Source organism: Myotis davidii, unplaced genomic scaffold, assembly GCF_000327345.1.
Source record: "Myotis davidii unplaced genomic scaffold, ASM32734v1 scaffold955, whole genome shotgun sequence".
NCBI classification, from domain to species: domain Eukaryota; kingdom Metazoa; phylum Chordata; class Mammalia; order Chiroptera; family Vespertilionidae; genus Myotis; species Myotis davidii.
Genome location: NW_006287066.1, coordinates 505,944 through 525,611, shown reverse-complemented (window position 1 = coordinate 525,611; position 19,668 = coordinate 505,944). Strand labels below are relative to the sequence as shown.

General features: G+C 37.2%; 1 protein-coding gene across 1 annotated transcript in view; it reads left to right on the top strand.

Moving 5' to 3' along the window:
* Nucleotides 1–19,668, top strand: part of NEO1 (neogenin 1) — a 194,617-nt gene that overhangs the window by 120,948 nt on the left and 54,001 nt on the right. Inside the window, exons 11-16 of the mRNA XM_006758947.2 lie at nt 122–260; nt 3,414–3,463; nt 4,410–4,557; nt 7,704–7,814; nt 8,828–9,022; nt 13,125–13,220. Of these exons, the coding sequence (XP_006759010.1) occupies nt 122–260; nt 3,414–3,463; nt 4,410–4,557; nt 7,704–7,814; nt 8,828–9,022; nt 13,125–13,220 (739 nt within the window). The remainder of the gene's footprint in view (nt 1–121; nt 261–3,413; nt 3,464–4,409; nt 4,558–7,703; nt 7,815–8,827; nt 9,023–13,124; nt 13,221–19,668) is intronic.

Sequence of the window (19,668 nt, the reverse complement as noted above, 5' to 3'; positions counted from 1 at the left end):
CTGCTTTGACTGTTAAATAATATTCTGTACAAAGGATAAAAATCAGTATAGTTCATTCTTTTTTGTAACATGTCTTTTCGTGTGAGTTGTATATATATAAATTGTTTTCATTTTATTCAAGGATGTTGATGTTTCAAGTCACTCCCATACCATTAATGGGTTGAAAAAATATACAGAGTATAGTTTCCGAGTGGTGGCCTACAATAAACATGGTCCTGGAGTCTCCACACAAGATGTTGCTGTTCAAACATTGTCAGATGGTGAGTCTTTCTTCCTTTGGAAAAGAGTACTGTGCTTGGGGGCCCTGGTGACATAGTAGTAAGATCATGGGCTTTGATGTCAAGAAGATCCTGTTCAAATCCCAGTATCCGTTTTTCATAGTGTCTTTGGTCCAGTCACTCAACATGTCTGAGTATGTTTCTTTAACGTAAAATATAAAGAATACCAACTTCATTGGGTTGCTGAAAGATTTATTGAGAGACATAGAACATGGGTAGTGCCTAGTACCAAATAGCTTCTCAGTGTTTTTATTTTCAGTAGGAGCTTTATATAAGTAACTATTATTACTTATTCATAACACAGACTATTTAAGGGCTGTGAAAAGGCTAGCCTTGGTCTATTTAGCAATCCAAATAGGTCTTTTTAATCCCACAGTGTTTTAGGATAATGTCATTTCTCACCTGTGACTGAACTTCCAAGCTAAGTTATATATATATCCATTTGTAGAGCAGTATTTTTCAAATTACAGCTTGCTAAAGAGATTGAGTAGGTCAAGAACCAGAATTTAAAAATATATGTTTTAGAATAGAACAGAAAATAACAGTTTATTGTACTTAGTAAGTGTATATATTGTTTCCTGAAACTCACCTAAATCCAATGTGTTACAAAAATATCTTTTTCTAAAAAATGCATGTATATGCATATACCCCTTATATATAAACTTGCAAGTTTTAAAAGCTATAATTTTATTCCTTTAAGCAAATGGTCAGACATAACATCAGTAATAATGGAGCCAACTGACATTCTGTGTGTCCTGATAGGAGACATTGAGAAAGACACAATGACTGTCTCCCCTATGCTGTATCCCTGTGAAAAATGTCTCACTTGAATCTGATCATAAATTGGGGGAAATTCTGGGGAAAAAAATTGCCTGGATTCTTAAAAAATATTAATTTCATGGAAGAAAAAAAATGGTTATGACTCATTCATGAATCTAGATTAAAGAAGACACATGAAATTATATAAAATAGTTATCATCTGTTGCTAGTTCCTGGATCTAGGAGTAAAAATAAATAAATAAATGGCACTCTTGATACATTTACTTAATGTTAAATAGGTATAGTATTAGGCAATATTAAGTATTAGATATGTTATTAGATATATTAGATAATATTTTGTGTTAAGATTAAATTTTCTAAAAGTGTTCATTATATTATAGTTTTGTTGGAGAATGTCTGAATTTAGGAGCACATACCGTAGTATTTAGGAGTGAAGTCTCATGTGACTGCAGCTAACTCTCAGATGACTCAGCAACAGTCTGTAGATAGATAAATATGTTTGTGTAAATATAGTGAAAACTAGAGCAGATGTGACAGAACATTAACAATTGGTGAATTCAGGAAAAGAATATAGAATGTCCTAAAAAATGTATACACACTTTAACAGCTGATAGTTCAGCTGATGTTTCTTTCTTTTCAGATTTAACCCACTGCAATTAATAATGGGTTAAAAGTATGTATACATTTTTGGGGGACAACCTATATATGGCATTCATATGTATGGCATATCCTTACCATTGTGTTCAGTGTGCTTAATATTTTTCAAGGTAAATTGGTAAAAATAAATACAAACTATAGTTTGGTTAGCCAACCACATAAGCCAGTCAGTCAAGACGGGGAAAAGTTGAGGGGGCTTTGAAATCTACACATGAGCCAATTTTAACTGCACTAAGTGGGTTGGCATGCCAACTGTAGTGCCTGTCAGGAAACTGAATGTGTCTGACCATGGTGCTTAAGGCAGCACTTGGGAGTAAGACAAATTTTGGTTCCAATGTTAGCTGAAATAAATACTGTGGACAAGAGATTTGAACCTCATCTATAAAGTGGGAATAATAATGGAAACTCCTATGTGGGATTGTTGTAAGAATTAAGTCTGCCATGTAAGAGCACACAGCAAATCTTAGCTGTGATGATGATGATGATGATGATGATGATGATGATGATGATGATGATGGAGGAGAAGGAGAGGGAGAGAGAGAGAGAGAGAGAGAGAGAGAGAGAGAGAGAGAGAGAGAGAGAGAGAAGAAAGAAAGAAGACACTGCAATAGCAACTACTTTGGGGGCCTCTGTAGCTAAGTCAGAAGTTCTTAACAGGAAGAGGTTGGAAGCATTCATGGCCTTCTTTCCAAGCACAGGTGCCCAAGTCCTACACGAGACCCTTTGAGGGTTGAGGCCTGATGCACTTTGTACAAGATACAATATTGAGCAAGAATAGTCTCTGTCTTCCAGAAGCCTATAGCACAATGGGCACTGAGTTATATACCTGGTCACCAAATGTCAGAGAAAGGGTGAGAGAAGATTCCATAGATGGATTAGGAGAGAAGATCTAAAGTCAGCATTTTGTGTGCAGAGAGGAAATCCAATAGGATTACTTGAATTCTCTTTGCTTGCTTTAGTTACTACAAAGGGGAATGCTGGAGGGTGTGTGGACCATAAGGTGTAAGATACCCCTGTCTTATGTTCTGATATGTGAGGAACTAAAGTTGTGCAACAATTTGTTTAAGCAACAAACTTTTCACATCTAAATGAGTGTTTCTGCTATACAGTTATCTTGGGAAGCCAGGTGGTCACCTTACTGAAGCTGTCATTTCCTAAATATCTCTGTTTTACTTAAGAACTGCCTTCAAAACCAGTTTTGGAACTTCACTAGAAAGCCAAGCTCACTGATTTATGTCTGTCCCATTTTGGACTCATAATGACATTAACCACTTCATTTACTTTCCATATTCGTTAGACTTGTTTCCAGAAGATTTATGGTTCTTCCCCAAAATAAAACTATGCTATCACCAAGGATGATCAAAAGAATATGTTGAAGGTTCAGAATGTATCTGAGGTCTAGAAAAATTTAGAGTCGGTCACATTCTCAAAATAATTACCTGACTTCCCAAAAGCACAATCTGGCTTGGGTATGGGTGTATGTATATGAAGGTGTTTCATTTTTTTAAATGAATCAAACATGACCACACCTTATCCACATACTACTATCAACACAAGGGCACTGACAGCTGCATTTTGACCTTCAGGTTGCATAATCAGTGTTTGAGATGTGCATTTGTGTAAAGTCCAGCCAAGAAGAGTCAAATGATGGGTGATTAAAAAAAAAAAACAAACTTTTTTTTTGTTTTGCCTGTCCAGTTCCCAGTGCTGCTCCTCAGAATCTGTCCTTAGAAGTAAGAAATTCAAAGGTAAAACTTTTTATTGTCATTGTTCATTTTTACTGGTATATTATTAAAACTCAGAAGGGCTTATAGAGAGGGAGATCCTATATCAAAACAATCATTATCAGGAAATAAGATGACCTAGATATTATACTTGCCAGTAAAGCTGGGTTTAGAAACCAACTTCAGTTTACTCTGTTTAACTTTACTGCCTTTCTCTGATACCAAAATTATTTCAACCTTTCTGCAAATACATTGCTATCATGTAAATTATTACAATCTGGATCTTAACAGCCCAGAACCTTGGTGATTAGGTAGAAGGAAGTCGTTTATGATACCATAGTTCCTTAGTCCTGTGAGATGAGCCCAGTGTGAATATTTCTGATGGTTGCAGATGCTGAAACCATCTCTCTGAGTCACATTCACTGTACACTTATGGCATGTACACCTCTCAGAAGGCCCAGAGCCCTGGGCTACATAGACTTCTGACATGTTCAGTCCTTTCAAAAAGTACTATTGGACTCGTTTTCCTTAAAAAACAACTAGCTGCTAATTAATTATCTCCTTTTGGAAGAGTTTTAGACAGAAATTATCTAAGTTCAGCTGTTCCACAATTGAGATGGGAAGAGAACCTTACACCTAACAATAGTTTACTGCCTAATTCATCAGTCTCTGAACTTACGCTTTCTTCTGAAAACTTTTTTGAGACTTTCGTCTTCATTCTGGCAAAACACCCAGGAGATCAAAGGCCCAGAGTATATGCCAACAAATATAATACCCCACTTTGGTCATGGGGGGGGCAGGGGAGTTAATAAGTATTTTTGAGTGATTATTAAGTAACTTAGTAAAACTCTAATCACCCTACTGGCTTTATGTTCCTTCTCTTTGCACAGAATTTGGGATAATGCATAAAATAGTTAGGACCAAGATTTTGACATATTTGGTCTTTTCCCCATAAACTTATCCTTTCTAGAGTATTATGATTCACTGGCAGCCACCTCCTCTAGCCACACAAAATGGGCAGATTACTGGCTACAAGATTCGCTACAGAAAGGCCTCCCGAAAGAGTGATGTCACTGAGACGTTGGTGCCTGGGACCCAGCTGTCTCAGCTGATTGAAGGTGAGTTCCTCTGCACATAGGCAAAAGTCGGGAGATGTATCTGCCTTAGACACCGAGCTTGTCTGATTACTGCTTAGAGCTGTTGTCTTGTACAAAGTTTAAATGGTTCAAAAGGATTTGTAAATATTTGATAAAAATTAATTGAAAACACTCTTACACATTCTGCCATTTCTGAATGAGATTATATTTTAGTTTTATTTCCTTGTGTTTTTCTGTATGCTTTATGATATATGTAGTTTATTTATAATCTGAATAAAAGTTAAAACAAAGCTATATAAACAGTCTGCACAGTCTAGTTGTTAGCAGAGTGTACAGAAAGCGAAAGTGTACTCTAGTAATCCAGCAAGCTTTTCTCCTTACCCCTCATCTCATAGATGAGACTGACTCCTTTCAAAATAGAAGGTGAATGTTTGTCTCCATGGAGTCAGTCTTCTCCTTTCTGCAGAAAGTAAACATGGCTGCCATGAGTGCTGCTGAGAAATCTCACTGAAGGAACATTACTGTAAAATTCCTCACAGATGTTCTTAAAAGTCAGTTTCTGATTTTACTCCAGATACAGTTAAGTAACAGTTTCCATCTGTAGGGTTTTACTTTGAATATTTAATAGCAGATATTTACTGTATACCAGGCATTGTTCTTGTTGCCAATAACATAAAAATAGAGTACAGTCCTTGCCCATGAGGGGACTATTCATTTTTTTTCAATTCAACATTTGATGTATAAGGAAAATACCATTTTCATGGTAAAAATCGATTTTTCTTTTTTTGTTGTTTTTTTGTTAATCCTCACTTGAGGATATTTTTCCATTGATTTTTTAGAGAGAGTGGAAGGGAGGGGAGAGAAACATCAATGTGAGAAAGACACATCAATTGCTTGCCTCCTGCACATGCCCCGACCAAGGCCAGGGATTGAACCGACAACCAAGGTACATGCCCTTGACCGGAATTGAACCCGGGACCTTTCAGTCTGCCGGCTGATGTTCTGAGCCAAACCGGCTAGGGCTAGATTTTTCTTCATCAAGAAAATTCTTGCATTTTAAAATCATATTTAGATTGGTTCATTTGTTTAACAGACCTTATTGAGTTTTTATTAGTGTGGGCTAGCACTGGGCATATAATGGTGAACAAAAATGGAGATCTTTGCTCTCTTGAAACATTACTTTGAAGCTTGATAAATATTAGAGAATAATATGGATTACCAGGATCCTGTATTGAACAATAACCAACATGATTAAGTTTTAGCCAGAAGTAATTGTTGTTTCTTCTTTTTGTACCACTTATAGCACTTAACGTAGTCAGCCATAATATGATTTGTGTACCTTAGTTTTAGTCTGTGAACTCTGTTGGTTACTTTGGGGGAGAGGAACTCTTAACCATTTTACATGTGGGTCTCCCTTGCACATGCTTTTATGCACTCTGACTCACTTGCTAAGTCACTCTCTTACATTATGACTCTCCCCAAAGGCATAGTAATCTGATCAGTTGAATTCTTTCAGAACCTCAGTTGAGCCCTGTTTGCTAGGAAACCAGATTGTTGTCTATTAATAGTTGTAAGTTGCCCTGACCAGTTTGGCTCAGTGGATAGAGCGTCGGCCTTCAGACTCAAGGGTCCCAAGTTCGATTCCGGTCAAGGGCATGTACCCTGGTTGCGAGCACATACCCAGTAGGGAGTATGCAGGAGGCAGCTGATTGATGTTTCTCTCGCATTGATGTTTCTAGCTCTCTCTCTCTCTCCCTCTCCCTTCCTCTCTGTAAAAAAATCAATAAAATATATTTTTTTAAAAAATAGTTGTAAGTACATGTATAGTCACTCTGGCTCTTTCTGGTTCATGTAGGCAGGGAGGTAAAGTGACTTGGGCCAAGCCATTTTGCTTCTCATTCTGTTTAGCTTCTTGCTTTCTTGTGGGCAAATAAGATGATCTGCAGAGAACAGAACTTCCCATCTCTCCTCTCACACCCTGTGACAGGATTGATTAACTGAGCCAGGGTTTATCCTGGCCGAGTTCTCTCTCAATTTCTGTTCTGTGTTGCTGACCAAAGATCCCAATATTTGGATATGGAGAGGTAGGATAATTTTTCATAACCCTAGTAAGACCTATCACAACATCTACTATTTAAGTCAGAGGTCCTCAAACTACGGCCCGTGGACCACATGCAAATACAAATACTGTATTTGTTCCCATTTTGTTTTTTTACTTCAAAATAAGATATGTGCAGTGTGCATAGGAATTTGTTCATAGTTTTTTTTTAAAACTATAGTCCGGCCCTCCAACAGTCTGAGGGACAGTGAACTGGCCCCCTGTTTAAAAAGTTTGAGGACCCCTGATTTAAGTGCTCTACAAATGTATGCATGTGAACTGTATACTTGAAAATGGCTAAAATGGAAAATTTTATGTGTATTTTAACCCAATAAAAAAGAAAAAAATGAATTCATGAATATCTGACCATATTATTGACTCTTGCTCTACTTTGTAGGGTAGACTTTTACATGTGGATCTTTGATTCATTGATAATTCATGTACTTTATTAGGTTATATTAAATATAGAAGTTTGCATAATAGAAAGGCATAATTTCATTTTTATTTATTTTGTATACTTATGTGTTGGTAGGCTGTTGAGAAATAGCTTTCTAGGCCATGTTAACGTTTAAAGTTTTTCTCTGTGATTATGGCGTGGCTCAGAGAACAGAGGTAACATGGTAGGAGTTACATCTTGCATTCTTTTCTTGTCTTCGGTGTCTTCTGAGACCAATGGACTTTGTTCCTTGTTATAACTCATTATCCTTGGCCTCTTTTTGGCCTTAGTTTCCTTAGTAAAATGAAAGGATTGCATTAAATGATTTCTAAAATGCCTTTAAGCTCTTTTAAAAAACAAACAAACAAAAAACCCCTATTACCTCCTGAGAGCTTTACTGATTTCTCTTTCCTTCTTGGATTGTGTGGACTTCAGCCTCTACCTTAGAGGTGGGAGCTCGTCTGTTCTATACTTATGTATTTCTTGTTTTGTATTAACTTTAACTAAAATTTTATCAAGGTAGTAGCTGCATATTGAGTTGGTGGATGAGATATTTGCTTTAATGAGATTGTTGGTATTTTTTTTTCCAAATCTGTTGTTTCAACTTGTCTTTTTTTGTCATTTGGGTCTCAGGTCTGGATCGGGGGACTGAATATAATTTTCGAGTGGCTGCTCTAACAGTAAATGGCACAGGCCCGGCTACTGACTGGCTGTCTGCTGAAACTTTTGAAAGTGACTTAGATGGTAAGAACAATGGCACAGGCAAGGTACTAATTATAGTCAATTGAGCCTAACTGGAAAGCCACAGATTTGGGGTATATAGTGCTTTAATCTGTGAATTTTAGTATATACTACTGTCATTCCTGTAATAAAGCAAGTTTCATGGATTTCAGCCCTCCCTTGTGGCTTTTAGATAACTGTCTTTAAGTAGAACCAAAACCAATAAAAAGGTACAGGTGCCTTAAGTCTGTTTTTCACCAAGGCCATTAAGTATGTGGATGATCTAAAATGGAAGGCTGAGCCATATGAATCATGTTTATGTTTCATTAGTCTCCATTTTCCCTTCATTCTAGACACTTTGCCCTTTTTCTCACCTGTTTATGCAATGAGTAAGTCCATATGGGTGTGTGTATGTACCTTTATCAAAAACAGGTGTTATACTTGGAAGACAAAAGGGTCCTATTCTAACTCTTGTTTTACTATTTTTAAAATTAAGATAGCAATTTATGCCTTGAAAAATACTAAATTGCCACCTCTTAGGCCTCTTGGTCTCCCACCATTTAAGTCAATTTGTGGTTCTATTCATATTTTCTGACTTCCCATATTACTTAGGGGAGTAAATAATACTGTTGCTATAATGTGATACTTAACTACCTGTTGGCACCAGGCTTCTACTTAGTTGGTGTTTCTGCCTGGTAAGTTGGGAATCAAATGTGAGACCAAGAGGAATGGTTAACTATTGAAAGTCAATTTATTTGTTTTTCTCTATTGGACAGAGGTTCTTGGATTACTTTGTCTTCCCTCCCAAATTAATATTACAGTGTCTAGTATTTCAAGCTGCTGTTTGGGTTTTGTTTTCTTCATAGAATCCATTGGACGTACTTTACTGTATATACATATTCTCTTTGAATTCTTGGGCATAATGGAAAAACTTAGCCCCAAATAATTTAGCAGGAGATTGAACACCATTCCCCAAAGGTGATAAAATATTCTAACGGAAGATAAACCTCATCTTGCCTTTCTAATTTCCTTCCCAGAAACTCGTGTTCCTGAAGTACCTAGTTCTCTTCATGTCCGCCCACTTGTCACTAGCATCGTAGTAAGCTGGACTCCTCCAGAGAACCAGAACATTGTGGTCAGAGGTTATGCCATTGGTTATGGCATTGGCAGCCCGCACGCCCAGACCATCAAAGTGGACTATAAACAGCGCTATTACACCATCGAAAATCTGGGTGTGTATGCTCAGTAAAGGAAGTAATTGTACTTGTGAATGCTTTTTTTTTATGTTTTTATTGTGTAATAATTTTATTTTTATAAAAAAACTTAGAAAAATAGTCCAAAGAATTCCTGTTAATCCTTCACTCAGCTCCCCAAAGGTTAACATTTTTCCACATGTGCTTTATCAGTCTGTATCTTCCTATATGTACTTGTTTTCTTTCTGAACCATTTGAGAGTAAGTTGAGACATGATGCCTCTCTACCACCTAATACTTTAATGTGCATTTCGTAAAAACGAGGACATTTGTTAACATAACCATTGTACAATGATCAAAATCAGCAAATTAACACTGACACAGTATCTGTAGACTTCATTGATATTTTACCAGTTGTCTCATTAATGTCCTTTATAATAAAAGAAGGCATCACATGTTGTCCAGGATTACATGTTGCATTTTGTTATTGTGTCTCATTAGTTTTCTTTGATATAGAACAGTTCCTCAGTATTTTTTTACTTTAATGACTATGACATTTTTGAAAAGTATAGACCATTATATTTTGTAGAATGTCCCTCAGTTTAGACTTGTCTAATATTTCCTCATACATTCAGCTGACGTTCTTCTGGGAGGCAGAGCATAGACACAGTGTGATCTTATCAGTGCTTCATCTTAGGAGGCACAGAAGAGCCTATCACTAGTGATGTTAACTTTAATCACTTGATTTAAATGGTACCTGCCTCATTTCTCTACTATAAAGTTATTATTTTTCTTTCATAATTACTAAGTACCTTGTAGGGGAGAGATACCATGAGTCTTTGTAAATATTTTATTTCTCATCAAACTTTCACTTACTAGTTTTAGTATCTTTAGTAATAGTTATCACTGTGTTGTTTCACAAGTGGTGATTTCGTAATGCCATTATTTCCTCTACATGTATTAGCATTCTTTAGTAAGGAAAAGCTTTCCTCCTCTTTCACAGTGAAAGAATGGCCAGTGGGAATCTCCTATAACTGGTTCCTCTGTCCATCTGACAAGATGTTTCAGACCCTGGTATTTCCTAGCCTTAGCCCTTGAATCATCCATTTCTCCAAGGAACCCTAGTTTCTTTTATGGAAAATGGTATTTAGAAATCAATATTTGAGCACTCTACTGACTCATAGAAAATCCTGGCTACTAAAACTATAAGTAAGTTTAGCAAGGTCACAAGGTACAAAAATAGTCGTATTTCCATACTCTAACAGTAAGCAGTTGGAAATTTGCATTAAAATTGCATCCTCCCTAATGCAATCCTACATCAAATCCCAATACACTTTTTTGTAGAAATTGGTAAACTTATTCTAAAATTTATATGAAAGATCAAAATTACTGGAATAGTCAAACATGTTTTGAAACTGAAGAATAAGCCCTTGCTGGTGTGGCTCAGTTGGTTGAACATTGTCCTGTGTACCCCAAGGTCACTGGTTCGATTCCCAGTCAGGGCACATGCACTGGTTGCAGGCCTGATCCCCAGTAGGGAGCATGGAGGAAGCAGCTGATCAATATTTATCTCTCCCTCTCCCTTCTCTCTCTGAAATAAATACAAACATTATTTAAACAATAAAATGAAGAATTAAGTTTAGAAGACCCATACTACCTGATTTCAGGATTTAATTTGGCATAAAGTAAAATGAGCTTGAGCTGTATAACTCAACACTGATAGATCTAAGATGCATATAATGTTGATCAAAAGAAGAAAGTCAGAATAAAGTACATTTAGGAATTCATTTATTAAGCAAACTAGAACTCTCACCTGAGTTTCCGGTTCATATGAACATCTCCTTACTGGGTATCTGCACTGGGATATAGCCCATATGCTATCATAACTTAATCAAAATTAAAGTTAGTGTCTTTTCCCACAAATCTTCTGATTAATCAGCAAATATTTAATGAATACCTACAGTATCCCAGACACTGTGTTAAAGATTGAGCAGAGAATCAGCCAAACATGGTCCCAATTATTAGAAATAATATAATTTTTAAATAATGGAAATTGTTTAGATTGCTGAGGAAGAGGAATGGGGTGTAACTAGAGAGACTAATCCAGTTTTAAAGGGATGAGTCCTTTAAAATGAGTAGGCATTCTCTAGGTAAAGAAGAAAGGTGGCCTGTGTGCCTAGCATAGAGAACAGCTGCACATGTTAAGGCCCAATGTTAGGCACAAAGTGCTCAGTGAACTGAGAGATGGAGCATGCAGATTAAGGCAGTGGTGCAGAGGCAAGTGGGTATAATCAACAAGACTTGATTATTTGCATAACAGGGAGGAGGGGTAGAGAGGTCTTAATAACTCCCAGGTTTCTGACTTGAGCAGCAGGGAGCATAGAAGTGCTATTTATGAAGTAGAAACACAGGGATCTGAAATGGGGGGAGAGAGAGAGATTTGAGACATCCATGTGAATATGCCAGAAAGTTTAACCTAAAGGTTTGGTGATCAGAAGAAAGGTCTGGCCTAGAAATAAGATTTTTCATTTGATGGCACATACATGCTAACCCAAGCTAAGGAAATGAGCGAAAGCACATAGGGAGAGAGTGAAGAGTGGGAATAGAATGTGGGCTTGAAAATTTATACCATGGTTGCTCTGTCTCTGTCCCCAATCTCTGTGAAGGACTTTATCATCTACCATGTCATCTTTTCTCACCAATCAAGTACTGAGTCTTGTTGATTCCATTTGTTGTCAATTCTTTCTGCCATTGGGAGACCAAGTGCCTTTAAACCCAAATACTTGCCCTTTGGTACACAGGCTGATGCCCTAACCACTGAGTCACACAGGCCAGGGCTCAAGTTTTTATTTCTGACTGGACTTCTGAAGTTACCCATCCTAAATTTTGCCTGAATCAGGAATGTTTTGAAGTAGAGTCATCCTAATTTACCTCAGCAAATAGGAAAATGAATGATATTCTAACTATTTAATACCCATTCTTTTCATAGAGTCTAACTAGCAGCATTTTACATGGTCACCTGGAAGTGTTTCTTTTAGTCACATTTTCTGCAGCATCACCTCCAAACCAGTCGTAATCCTGGGCCATATCTTATTCTGCCAAGAAGTCTGCATGAGGGCTACATGAGGTTAGGCAATTCCCAGATTTAGAGTCCCCGCTCCCAAGAGTTAAAGACATGCGGCAGTTTCTAAGTTAACAGTTTTTCTCCTACTTCTCTACCTTGTCTGTTGTAGTTGCTGTCCTGAGAAGAAAAGGGGTTTGTTTAATTTCAAACTTTATCTATGGGCTTTCAACACATGAAAGTCCTATTTACTAATTCTAATCCAAGCCCCACACTATATAATAACATCATTAAACCATCCATTAGTTGAGGGCAAGAGATAATTCAGGCACAGCTACACTCACTCCTGGTACTAACTCCAGAGAATTTAAGCACAGCCAACCTCACTTCTGGTAATAACTCCAGACAGTTTTTCTACCCTGCAACAGTGGATACGTTTCCCCTTATCCACTCTTTCAGTTTCTGTGGTTTTGATTATCCACGGACAACCAAGGCCTAAAAATACTAAATGAAGAATTCCAGAAGTAAACAATTTATAATCAGTTTTAAATTGCACATCATTTTTACTAGTGTGATGAAATCTCAAGCCATCCCCCTCTGTCTCCCTCCGGACATAACCATGCTGAGTATGCCACCTGTTTGTTAGTCACTTAGCCGTCTCATCTCAGTCATCAGCTTGGTTATCAGAGACAGGGAGGGGAACCACATTCACATAACATTTATTACAGTACACTGTTACAATTACTCTATTGTTGTTGTTAATCTCTTACTGTGCCTAATTTATAAATTAAATTTTATCATAAGTATGTATGCATAGGAAAAAACATAGTATATATAGGGTTTGATACTATACGTGGTTTCAGACATCCACTGGGGGTCTTGGAACATGTGTCCTATGGGGACTGCTGTACTGTGTATACAGCCATCTCACATCTCCCCACACCTCAAAATAATCTCACATAAAAATTTCTTAAATCTTCCCTCCTGATTTCCTCTGCAGTTAAGATCACATACAGTCACCCATGAACTTTTAAAATTCTGTAGTGAGAATTTTAAGTGTTTTGACGTTTCTTTCCTTCAGATCCCAGCTCTCATTATGTGATTACCTTGAAAGCATTTAACAATGTGGGTGAAGGCATCCCTCTATATGAGAGTGCTGTGACCAGACCTCATACAGGTAAGGCATCCTGTCCATCCCTGATCTTTGGCTTTTTTTCCATCAGCTAAAGTAGAATCTTGGCATGAAGCCTACCTCTCGGTGTCAGTGGAAGGAAAAGAATATGGCAATTTAGTGTACAGGCTTCAAAAAGGAATATGGGCTTTCGATATGGAATATTCTGTTAATTCCTGTTTTACTTTTTAGACACTATTAACAATCCTGTCATGTAAATAATTCTATGTAAATATGTAAAACATGTTTTTGATGTGTTGGGATCTCAAAAGCATAATTGTGAGAGAATTAAAAGTGATTTTTCATCTTCAGGTTATGTGACTTATAACTAAAATGAGTAAAAAAACAAAAATATCTCCATATCTCTGGAGGAATGATATAGGTTACTGATGGTAGCAGTAAATGTATATGACTGATACATTTTCAGCATTTTCTTTTTTAGACAACCGAGTTGGTTGGGGAAGTATTTTTGTATGTGCTTTTCATAAGCTTTATATAAAGAGTATAAAGTCAGATGTACTATCCATTTGATCAACTATATATTTATTACTAAAGAGCCCAAATATTTATTTTTGTAATTTAATTAAAATATCTTTAAAGGGTTATCCATATAATGTAAAGTTTCTATAGCTATATAAAACATCTAATTTAGATCTGAATGAGAAAGTTTATAAAAGGAATATATTTATCTAAAGTAATACATTAGAGTTGTAAATTTTTCTCATGGGTACTGAAAAATCATAATTTTGTCATTTACAGAAGTACTCTTTTTCATTTGTTTCCCAGAATTGTGAATCTGTTTTGCTTGCTATGTCTTCTGGATACTTTGCATAGTATTACAAATGTGGCATTATTCTTTTTAAAAAGCCCATCTCTGTCTCCCTTTTTTTGTGCTTTTACTTAAAAAGACCAACATCATGACTACATGGGTGGTCGTCTGTCCTGTCTTCTGTCCTGTGCACTTATAATTTATAACTTCTTTAAAAATAACTTTTCATAAAGGGTAAAAAGCAAGATTAAAAAAAATATTAAATAAGTTATTTGCGACTTTCTTAACTCAGCCTACAAAAGAAAAAAAGGAAATTTGAAATTATTTCCTTATTTATGACTTAAAAATATATTACTTCTGTTTAGAAATACACAGGGAAATGTTCCTAACACAGATAACCTAGCTATTTTGCAAGAGTTATTACAAATAAAAATTTTTCTCGAAGAAGTCTTAATGATATTTGCACATCAAGTACATTTTCTGTAACTGGTGGTATGTGCCCTAAGCTTTGAACAAAGCCCTTGTTTATAATGCATGCTGTTCCTCTGTTATTTTTAGTCCTCATTGTGTAGGAAATGCACAGATGGAGACTATTACTTTAGCTTGGCAATTATTTATAAACAAGGCCCAGGCCTTTTCAAATTTTGAGTTAATAGGAAGGGCTAATCACGATAACCATGTGGGAAGCCCATTTTAAAACCTTAACTTAAATAAATCAGTGTGTGTATACTTAGAAAAACTGACGGAAGAGTTGGGAAAGCCCAAACAGATCCTGCTATATTGACCTGGGCTTGTGTAATTCGGTGCCTTTGTGCTTGTTCTGGCCTCTGAATGTATGTATGTATGTATGTATGTATGTATGTATGTATTTATTAAATTGATTGGGGTGACATTGATCAACATGAACATACTAGAGGCCTGGTGCATGAAATTTGTGCACGGAGGGGGTTGTCCCTCAGCCCAGCCTGTGTGCGCTCTCTGATCTGGGGCCTCTTGGGGGATGTCTGACTGCCGGTTTAGGGATCAGGCCTAAACTGGCAGTCGGACATCCCTCTCACAATCCAGGACTGCTGGCTTCTAACCACTCGCCTGCCTGCCTGCCTGATTGTCCCTAACTGCTTCTGCATGCCAGCCTGATTGCCCCCTAACCATTCCCCTGCCAGCCTGATTGCCCTCAACTGCCCTCCCCTGCCAGTCTGGTCACCTCGAACTGCCCTCCCCTACCAGCCTGATCTCGCCTCCAACTGCCCTACCCTGCAGGCCTGATCTCACCCCCAACTACCCTCCCCTGCTGGCCATCTTGTGATGACGTCACAGCGGCCATCTTGTGATGACGTCACATGACACCAACTAGGCTTTTATTATATTGGATAGGTTTCATGTGTGGATTTCTATGTTATAAGATCTGTATATTGCACCATGTGCCCATCACCCAAAGTCAGATCTTCTCCTGTCACCATGTATTAGGACCCTCTTTTCCCCTCACTGCCTTCCCTCTGACAACCACCACACTGCTGTTTGTGTTCATAAATTTCAGTTTTATATCCTATGTATGAGTGAAATCACTATGGTTCTTAGCTTTTTCTGACTGACTTATTTCACTTAGCATTATGTGCTCAAGGTCCATCCATGTTGTTGCAAATGGGGCTATTTCATTATTTTTTATGGTGAGTAGTATTCCAAGGTATATATTTACCACATCTTCTTTATCCAGTCCTCTATTGCAAGACACTTTGGTTGTTTCCATGTCTTGGCCACCATGAATAATGCTGCAATGAAAATAGGGGTGCATATATCTTTGCGAATACCTGATTTAGAGTTTTGGGGGTATATGCCCAGGAGAGGGATTGCTGGGTCATATGGTAGCTCTATTCTTAATTTTTGAGGAATCGCCAGACTGCTTTGCATAGCGGTTGTACTAGTCTACATTCCCACCAGCAGTGGATGAGGGTTCCCTTTTTTCCACAACCTCTCCAACACTTGTTATGGTTTGTCTTGTTGATAATGGCCACTCTAATAGGTGTAAGGTGGTATCTCATTGTAGTTTTGATGTGCATTTCCCTAATTGCCAGTGAGGTTGAACATCTTTTCTTATATCTATTGGCTGTTTGTCTTCTTGGAAGAGGTGTATTTTCAGGTCCTCTGCCCACATTTTGATTGGATTGTTTGGTGTTGAGTTTTATGAGTTCTTTAAATATTTTGGAAATTAAGCTTTCGTTGGAGCTGCTGTTTGCAAATATCATCTCCTGTCTGGTTGGCTCCCTCTTTGTTTTGTTGTCCATTTCTTTTGCTGTGCATACACTTTCTAGTTTGATATAGTCCATTCATTTGTTTTTTTACTTTACTTCCCTTGTCTTTGAGGTCGAGTTCTTAAAATATTCTCTTCGACCCAGGTCCATAAGTTTGGTACCTCTGTTTTCTTCTATGTAACTTATTGTTTCGGGTCTTATGTTTAGGTCTTTGATCCATTTTGTTTGAATTAATTTTTGTACATGGGGACACCCTGTAATCCAGTTTCACTTGTTTGCATGTGGCTTTCCAGTTTTCCTAGACCGTTTATTGTAAGAGACAATCTTTACTCCAGTGTGCATTTCTGGCTGCTTTGTTGAAAATTATCTGCCCATATACTTGTAGTTTCATAGCTGGGCTCTCTCTATTCTGTTCCATTGATCTGTGATTCTGTTTCTCTGCCAATACCATGCTGTTTTGATTATTGTAGCTCTGTAGTATAATTTGAAGCCAGGTAGCATGCTTCATTCTTTTTTTCTCAGGATTGCTTTGGCTATTCAGGGTCTTTTGTATTTTCATACAAATCTGATGATTTCTCATTCTATTTCTTTAAAAAATGACATTGGGATTTTTATGGGGATTGCATTAAATCTGTATATTGCTTTGGGTAATATGGCCATTTTAACCATGTTGATTCTTCCAATCCATGAGCAAGGGATATTTTTCCATTTTCTTGTATCCTTTTCAATCTCTTTTAATAATGCTTTGTAATTTTCAGAATATAGGTCTTTCACATTTTTTGTTAAGTTTCTTCTTAGGTATTTTATTCTTTTTGTTGCTATTGCAAGAGGAATTATTTTTTCCCATTTCTTTTTCTGAAATGTTGTTGTTAGTATACAGGAAGGCAATGGATTTTTGCACATTGGTTTTGTACCCTGCAACTTGACTATATTTGTTTATTGTTTCTAATAGTTTTTTGGTAGAGTCTTTAGGGTTTTCTATATACAGCATCATGTCATCCACAAAAAGTAACAGTTTGACTTCTTCCTTCCCTATTTGAATGCCTTTTATTTCTTTCTCTTGCCTTATTGCTCTGATTAGGACTTCTAGCACTATCTATCTATATAAAAGCCAAGTGACCAGAACTCCAGAATGACTGGTTGCTTTGACATGCACTGCAGCCCCGATCGGCCCCCTCCACTCCGATCAGAGGTGGGGCTGGCTGGCCAACCGCCCACGGCCTCTCCCCCTGGCTGGCCCCACCCCGATCAGCCCCCCCACACACACTCTGATTGGGGTTGGGGCCAGCGGCCAACCTCCCACATCCTCTGCCCCCAGTCAGCCTGGCCCAAATTGGCCCCAATCAGCGCAGGCTGGCCAGACCCAACTGTGCATGAATTCATGCACCAGGCCTCTAGTGTTGAATAAGAGTAGTGAGACTGGACATCCTTGTCTTATTCCTGATCTTAGGGGAAAAGCTTTCAGTTTTTTGCCATTGAGTATGCTATTGGCTGACAGTTTATCATATATGGGCTTTATTATGTTTTGGTACTTTCCTTCTATTCCTATTTTATAAAGTATTTTCATCATAAGTGAATGTTGTATCTTATCAAATGCTTTTTCTGCATCTGTTGATGAGATCATATGATTTTTATCCTTTATTTTGTTTATGTGTATTATGTTGATTGATTTGGAAATGTTGAAGCATTCTTTTGCTCCTGGAATAAGTCCCACTTGATCGTGATGTATTATTTTTGGGATGTACTGTTGTATTTGATTTGCTTGTATTTTGTTTAGGACTTTTGCATCTATATTTATTAGAGATATTAGTCTGTAGTTTTTGTGTGTGTTATCTTTGCCAGGTTTTGCTATCAGGGTTATATTGGCCTCATAGAATGTATTAGGAAGTATGCCTCTTCTTTAATATTTTGGAAGAGTGTGAAAAGGATAGGTTTTATTTCTTCTTTGAACTCTTTTATATACTCCCCTGTGAAGCGGTCTGGTCCAGGGCTTTTGTTTGTTGGAAGTTTTTTGATTACTGCTTCAATTTCATCCATAGTTATTAGCCTATTCCCCACTGGAAATGTGCCCGCAACCCAGGTACGTGCCCTTGACCGGAATTGAACCTGGGACCTTTCAGTCCACAGGCCGATGCTCTATCCACTGAGCCAAACCGGTTTTGGCTCTTCTTTGAACTCTTGGTAGAATTCACTGGTGAGGCCATCTGGTCCTGGACTTTTGTTTTTTGGGAGGTTTTTGATGATTGTTTTCATTTTCTCACTGCTGATTGGACTATTTAGATTTTCCAATTCTTCAAGATTTAGTCTAAGAAGGTTATAAATTTCTAGGAACTTATCCATTTCTTCTAGGTTATTGAATTTGGTGGCATAAAGTTTTTCATAATCCTTTGTATATCTGTGATGTCTGTGATGACTTCTCTCTGATTTCTGATTTTGTTTATATATGTCTTTTCCCTTTTTTTTTCCTTAGTGAGTCTAGCTGGGGGGTTTTCAATTTTAACTTTTTCAAAGAACCAGCTCTTTGTTTTCTTGTTTTTTTGTATACTCTTTTCTACATTTAATTCTGCTCTAATTTTTATTATTTCCTTTTTTCTGCTATCTTTGGGTTGCTTTTGTTCTTTTTTTTCTAGTACTTTAAGATGTGATGTTGGGTTCTTTAGTTGGGATTTCTCGATATAAACTTCCCTCTTATTACTGCTTTCACTGCATCCCAGAGGTTTTGATATGTTGTCTTACCATTTTCATTTGTATCTGTATATCTTTTGATCTCATCTTTTACTTCTTTAACCCAGTCGTTTTTTAGTAGTATGTTGTTTAATCTCCATGTATTTGTGGGTTTCTTTACTTTTTTTGCAGTTGATTTCTAATTGCAAGGCATCGTAGTCAGAAAATATGTTTGGTATAATTTCAACCTTTTTTAATTTGTTGATGCTAGTTCTGTGACCCAACATATGACCTATCCTTGAGAATGTTCCATGTGCCCTGGAGAAGAATGTGTAATCTTTTTTTTTAATCTTTATTGTTGACAGTATTATATATGTCCCTTTTTTCCCCCATTGACTTCTTCCAACCTGCTCCCACTCCCCACCTGAGGCCTTCACACCCTATTGTCTGTGTCCATGGGTTAGGCATAAATGCATACTTATTCTTTAGTTGATCTCTTCCCACCCACCGACCCGCCCCCGCCTTTCTTCTGAGCTTCGACAGTCTGTTTGATGTTTCTATGTCTCTGGATCCATTTTGTTCATCATTTATTTTGTTCATTAGATTCCACATATGAGTGAGATCATGTGATACTTATATTTCTCTGGCTGGCTTATGTCACTTAACATCAAATACTACACAGCTGTAAAAAAGAAAGAACTCTTATTATTTGCAACAGCATGGATGGACCTGGAGAGTATTATGCTAAGAATGTATATCTGGTGTTCTGTGA